Below are 6,968 nucleotides of genomic sequence, written 5' to 3' on the forward strand. Positions count from 1 at the left end.
ACTGCAATACCCTGTGCTTCAGAGGTCCACAGCTCTTCAATATCCTCCCGAAGGACCTGAGAGACCTGCATGGGGTGGATGTAGGTGTCTTCAAGATGAGGCTGGACCTCTTCCTGTCAGGTGTCCCAGATGAACCAACTTCGCGGCAGGAGGTGCAGATGAGGGCAGCTGCATCAAACTCTCTCATGCACCAAATATCAATTCCTGAAGTAAAACTGTGTAGCAACACTAAATGGCGGTGCCCCAGCATGGCCACAGCTCATGAGCTGAAACTAGATAAAATGAAAATGAAAAAAAAATGAAGTTAAAACTGTACATTGCATGATTCACCGCAAAGTTTTGGTGTCAAAATCTCTACTTGTGATAGTCTCCTGAAGATGATGAGCAACGTTGTTAAAGTGGTGAATTACATAAAATCGCATTCCCTACAGTGCAGATTTTTTGCATCCCTATGCGAAACTATGGATTCTGATTTTAAGAGTTTACTGCTTCATACAGAAGTGCGACGGTTCCCAAAAGGAAAAGTGCTCTCTCGATTTATCTCTTTGTGAGCTGAAATATGTTTCTTTGATGCTGAAAATTGTGGATTTGAATTTGTAAACGATGATAATTGGTGGCTGGAAGTAGCATTTCTCAATGATCTTTTTGAGAAGTTTCAAATTTGAGTCTGCAAGGAGTGAACGAAAATATTATTACAATTACAAGTGAATTAAAGTCTTTCACTGACAAGTTAGAACTGTGGATAAGGAAAGTTAAAAACTTGCAGCTTGATTGCTTCTCAGGCCTATTTAAAATTTTGTCAGATGTGCAGAAGATGGTAGAAAACCTCTCTGTATCATTTTCTAAGTATTTTCCACCACTTGATTATCAAATGTACGAGTGGGTTATCAATCCTTTCGCAACATACGATAGTACACACCTGCCATTAACATTAACAGAAGAAAATTTAATTGTCTTGAAAAACGATTCTGTGCACAAAGCCTCATTTTCTGTGCTAAAATTGTCAGAATTTTGCTTTGGAGCAAATATCCTCGATTAGCTACTACAGCCACGAAATCTCTGTTACCCTTTGGATCAATGTATCTTTGCGAATTAGGTATCTCTGCACTTATGGAAATGAAGTCAAAAAAAGGGAACGATTACAGATGGTAGATGAGAGTTATGTATTTATCTAATTTCTAAGCTGCGTTATGACAAAATTCTTTCTCAAAATCAATTGCATCCTTCTCACTAAAAACATTAATTCTCACCCAGTGTGTCATAAGGTAAAAATGTTTGGCAGACACTATTCTCTCATAATTACAGAAGTAAATTAAGACCAGCTCTGCTTGAGGAGAGGAGATAATCCCAAGATTCAAGAATTTTCCTAAGTTGACATGCCATTAAGGAAAAGACATGCTTATTGTCTGGAGATATGAGGATACCTCTAACAGCCAAGGGACTTAGATTTATACAGAAAAAGAATAGAACACATTTATGGCCATGATAATTTGCATAAACAAAAAAATAGCTGAGAGGTTATACGGTGGCCAGTGGCATGTATTTGAGCAACATAGACAAATACAGGTACATTAAATAGCATACAACATAAAATCTTGATTTAGCTGTGTCCATGACTGGTATCAGTGATAAATTATATTCCATTCTAAGGGAAGAATCTATCTTGTTTAACATAAGTAATCCCAAACAAAATGTCTGCTCTTAAAAGTAATTTATGAGATTTAGAAGCATTTAAGAAATCTTGCTGTACAAAGAACACAAATTACAACTGTTTCTGCCACTTCTTTGGACAGTCTTTCATTTTTAATAATGATAATATGCATCAACACATGGCTGTGAAAACAGTGTTTCTTGGTACAATTAATCAAAAGATCTTTTTATTTCCTGAAAATAGGTGAAATTCGAGTGGAGGCTAAGAATGATATGGTAACTGCTGCTGTAGCTACTGAAGGACCTTGGTAAGTTTACTAAACAGTATTCTCATGTTTGGATTAGTTGCCATTGATCCCTATTAGCAAGATTACTAATACTGTTATCACTAAAACTGCACTAAATTCTTCTTGATTGAATTACATCACGCAGTAGGAGTGGCATCAGTTCTAACATACCTACCTAAATTAATTCCACATGCACATATCCAACCTTTACTAGCATTGAAAAAAATAATTTTGAAACAAAACACACACACACCACAAATATTTATTACTAATCTAGGTGGCACCACCAGTGCATTCGTGTAATTTATATATGGTGTTTTAAAAAATTATTTAGTTGAAAGATGTGCAACCAGTGTCCATGGGCTTTGTAGTTCTTTCCAGACTGTTAACAAGTGTCTATGATGTTAGCTGTTAACCACTGTCAATCATTGTCTTGGCAGGGAAGGAATTAAAGGTGGAGTTGGGTAAGTTCTAATGAAGAATGATTGGTAAAACCTTTTAGTGGAAAATGTTGGGTTAGACAGAGTAGTTGTAGTGTAAAAGTGACTGGGTGTTTGCTATATGGAAGTGATAAAAGTGTGTTATGAGGGTGGGTGATGGCTAGGTTTGGATGTGAGTAGTTGTTTGGACAGTCAGTGTGTTAAAGAGGTCTTTGGCTGAGTGAGAGAAGATTAATGGGTGTAGTCAGTTCAGATGGCCGGATTATTTACCCTATGCATCAAGAATGTTGAAGGGGTGGGAGCCAAGAGTAATTGTGTGCATTGAAATAACTGAAGTTGGTGGCTTGAAAAGGGTGATACAAGATAGATGATGTTAACACTGAATGAAAGGTAGTTGAACAACTGTTAAAGAAGGAGAGAGAGTGTTAGAGACAGTAAATGAATACAGAGAAATGAAGGTGAGAGACTTTGAGTCATAGTAATTGCAAGTGGCTGTAGAAATCTTTTAGGAATTGATACATTTGTTATGGTCAGTAATGTTGCTAAAGTGTTTTCCCAGTGAGCATTACAGTAGCTTCTGTATTAGATGAGCTGCGTAAAATTTCAAACTATACTGTAGAAGTTCTGCTTAACCTTCACTTTCCAAAATACATTAACAGTTTCTGCACACTTTAACTACAAGTTTCTATTAAACAGTCTTATGCTGTCTGAAAAACATAAATGTAGCTAGCAAGTTTACTTAGAGATCAAGATTTGGGTTTGGTACCACTGCTTAGCATGTTGAGCAAATGACATCTAATAATAGGCTGACCAATTCTTGTGAGTTTAATTGTTAGACAGAAACTGTATGGGAGCCTGTTTTGTGTGTGCATTTGGTTTGACACCACTTGGACAATGATGAGGTTTATGTCCTGCATAAATATTTAAAAAATTACCAGTTCCAAGTGCAAAAACCTGAAATAAAGTAACTTAATTGAAAACAAGTAAGGGTGATCACCAGGAAAGGCATGTAGTCAATAGAATACTGCCTCAAGAAGTTTTGTCCAACCCATAGCAGCATGGAAAAGTAGACAAAAACAATGATGATATGTTGTAGTGTTACCTTGGATTGTCTACACCTGTCTCAACAACCTGTTTTGCATGTGTGTGTGTGTATAGATGTGTGCTTTGTTTTTGCATCTTCTAAATATGTTGTTCACAGGAACTCAGCTTTGTCACACACAATACAACAATCTACATACTGATAGCAGACTTAGTTAAGATAATGACTAACATATCCCACTATGCAAACCCTATGAAACAAGGAAACAGAACTTCATGCACCATATGCAATTCTCTGACCAGAAAGGTAGGATTCATGTATACAGGGGAGCTAGAAAGAAGTTAGATAGCATTATATATAATGAAGGCAGTGGTACCTGCCCTAGATACAGAGACAAAGACTGGAATAGTATACAGAGAGTTTGTGACAAAGCAAAGTAAACACATGGTACAAGGCTGACAAATATCAAGGAGTGATGTTTGTAGAAGCCACACCCCATGGGAACTAGCCAATAGATTTAGGAAAGCTCTGAAGGAGACCAAACTCAATACTAAGATGGTTGAAAAGCCAGGGAGTCCATCAGATCACAGTTATGTAGGATGTTCCCCTTCGAAAATACCACATGCACTAATGAAAACTGTGTGGTATGTAAGATTAACCTAGGCATTAACTGTAGAACTAGAAATGTAGACTACAGTGTAAAGTGCATAGAGAGTGCTTGTAAAGACAAAAACATGGCATACATTGAAGAAACATGATGACAAAAAACAGTCCTCCATACTCTACCAACGTGGAGGCACACTTGGCTAACTTGTCATACGCATTTTATCCAAGCACCTGAAGGGCCCATCACTCAGACAAATGCAGGAGTACATCCTCATATGTCCCCTGTACTAAATAGAAAATACACATAGAAGGTAGTGATACCCCAATATCCCCAGAATATATATACATAAGTACATTTGCTAGTAGGCTGTTATCTAGGTATATATATAAATAGGTAGGTAAATAGATATGTAAGTAAACAGATAGATACATAGGTTAGTAGATAGATAGGTATATAGGTAATACAGACGGACTATCGCGCGCACACACAAAAGGAGTTGGAACCATATACACGCACAGACACATATGGGGACACACATCCATACATAACAGATGCACATACATAATCACACAAACCCATACGCATAGACACACTCAAACATGCACACACACAAGGAGACAAAGGTACACATACATGTGCATACACAAGCACACATGTACACTGATGCACACACGTGCACAAACAAACAAAAAAGAACGCAGCTCCAATAACAGACAGTCAACATCTATTGACGAGGTTGCAAAAGACAATGAAAATTTTGGAAGGAAAAATATAAGTAATGAGTGGAAATCGAACTGGTGTGTTAGATAATAAGACATTAAGACAATATGACTCTCCCCAGACAATATATATATATATATATATATATGCACACACGCACACACACACACACACACACACTTGGTGAATGAGTAATTAATACTTAGAAGGGCATCATCATCACCATTTTACATCCATTTCACCATACTTGCACTGGTTTGATGGGTTTTCCTTGCAAGTGTCTCCACTTGTCATAATCACTTGGCATCTTTGTGAGATTCAATATCGGGAGATCATCTTTCACCACACTTACCTTTGTTGTCCTTGACCCAAGTGTCTGCTGCCATATGTAGTACATGCTCGTACTTTCAAGTCTCTTCTCTTGTACACCATATCTGACTCTTTTTTTTAAACTCAGTTTTCCTCTCCTCTCATTTGTGCCTTGTTGTTTATGCACACTAATATTACCAGAAGTTGTGTGTCTCCTTTCTCTCCATCTTTTGCACAACTTTCAATTACTATGTTTTGCTATCATGCAACATCATACCTCATTATGTCATATACTCTTCACTTTGAAAGAGAATCTGTTTCCAATAGCAGTAACATAACATCTCCCTAAATTTCTCACTCTGTTCATTATGCTTTTGGCACACCTAACTCCATCTACTTCTATGGAGACTTCCAAACAGCCCAAAGACCTTATTTCACCAGTGATCTTACTGTTTATTGCTCCTTGCATCTGCTACATACTTAGTCTTCCTTCTCAATCAGCTTGCTTATAATTCTACTACACCTTTGGAATTCCTACCTACTCTTTTACTTCATATCAATCATGACTGCTTCTCTGATGGTAGTCTTCTTGCCTGCTAATTAAAATTTTTGACCTTGCCAGATTTTCTTTGAGGTTCCTCAGTTCTTGTCCTTGCTTCAGCATACAGAAGTTCCTATTGGCAGCCACTTTTAATCTACTCTCTTAAGTCCTGGAGAACTATGATAAATAACAGGGGTATAAAGTCTCACCAGCAATCTAAATTCCTCATTGAATTTATTTCCAACCCTTTCCTTGCTGATAATACCTCCTCTGTACATGGTTCTCACAAGCCATTCATCTCTATCTAGCTTACTTAGTGGCCACCAGACTACAGTGCCTATTACCCACTCAAGGATCTTTTCCAGACTGATATATGCTAAGAATAATTGTTTACATATTACTAAAATCTTGTTGCATACTTGTCTTACTAGGAAGAGAGTATCAGTGTTACCCCATCCTGTCACAAATCTGAACTCAATTGAGCCTATTTAAGCTAATTCTCTTCCTAATCAGTTGTACTAAAACTCATTCTCTTAGTTTCATAACTTGGTCTGTTATAATAGCTCTGTAGTTACTTCGAACATCTCTGTCCTTATAGCAATTGAAAAGGATACTGTCATGCCAGTCATTGAGTATGGCACATCCCTGTATGACCTTGTTGACTATCTTGAGTGCTATTTCACCAGATATTTTCAGTGTCTCACCAACTGTCCATGATACTCCAGTTGTTTCCCTACTTTCTTGTCCTTAATCACACTTTCAGTCAAAGAGCTTTCAAATTCAGTGACTATCCTTCTTTTGAGTCTACATGGGGAAGTGTGTCTGCCTTCCACACATTCATTATGATCAGGAACTTTTTGTTATAGTGTAGCCAAGTCCATTTCTTCTCATCAGTAAGTGTGCTACTGTTATTCTGAACATATTTTCTCTCCTATTGGTGTCTTGATTCATACTAACACATTGCTTTACAATCCAAAATGCCTCACACCTCTGATCCTCTTGTTAAAGAACATTGCTAACCTCTTTCCTGATTTCTACCTACCCAATGTTATTATCAGCTCCTTGTTTCTTCATCATCATCATCATCATCGTTTAACATCCGCTTTCCATGCTAGCATGGGTTGGACAATTTGACTGAGGACTGGTGAAACCGGATGGCAACACCAGGCTCCAATCTAAATTTGGCAGAGTTTCTACAGCTGGATGACATTCCTAACGCCAACCACTCAGAGAATGTAGTAGGTGCTTTTACGTGTCACCTGCACGAAGGCCAGTCAGGCGATACTGGCAACGGCCACGCTCGAAATGGTGTCTTTTATGTGCCACCCACACAAGCCAGTCCAGGGGCACTGGCAACGATCTTACTTGGCTT

The 6,968-nt window shown here is 37.9% G+C and overlaps 1 protein-coding gene across 2 annotated transcripts in view; it reads left to right on the plus strand.

Moving 5' to 3' along the window:
- Positions 1-6,968, plus strand: part of LOC106883452 (cytochrome b-c1 complex subunit 2, mitochondrial) — a 48,636-nt gene that overhangs the window by 29,633 nt on the left and 12,035 nt on the right. For both annotated transcript variants that reach the window (XM_014934474.2, XM_014934477.2), the window contains exon 9: positions 1,895-1,958. In XM_014934474.2, the coding sequence (XP_014789960.1) occupies positions 1,895-1,958 (64 nt within the window). The remainder of the gene's footprint in view (positions 1-1,894; positions 1,959-6,968) is intronic.

This window comes from Octopus bimaculoides, chromosome 7, assembly GCF_001194135.2.
Source record: "Octopus bimaculoides isolate UCB-OBI-ISO-001 chromosome 7, ASM119413v2, whole genome shotgun sequence".
Classification (NCBI taxonomy): domain Eukaryota; kingdom Metazoa; phylum Mollusca; class Cephalopoda; order Octopoda; family Octopodidae; genus Octopus; species Octopus bimaculoides.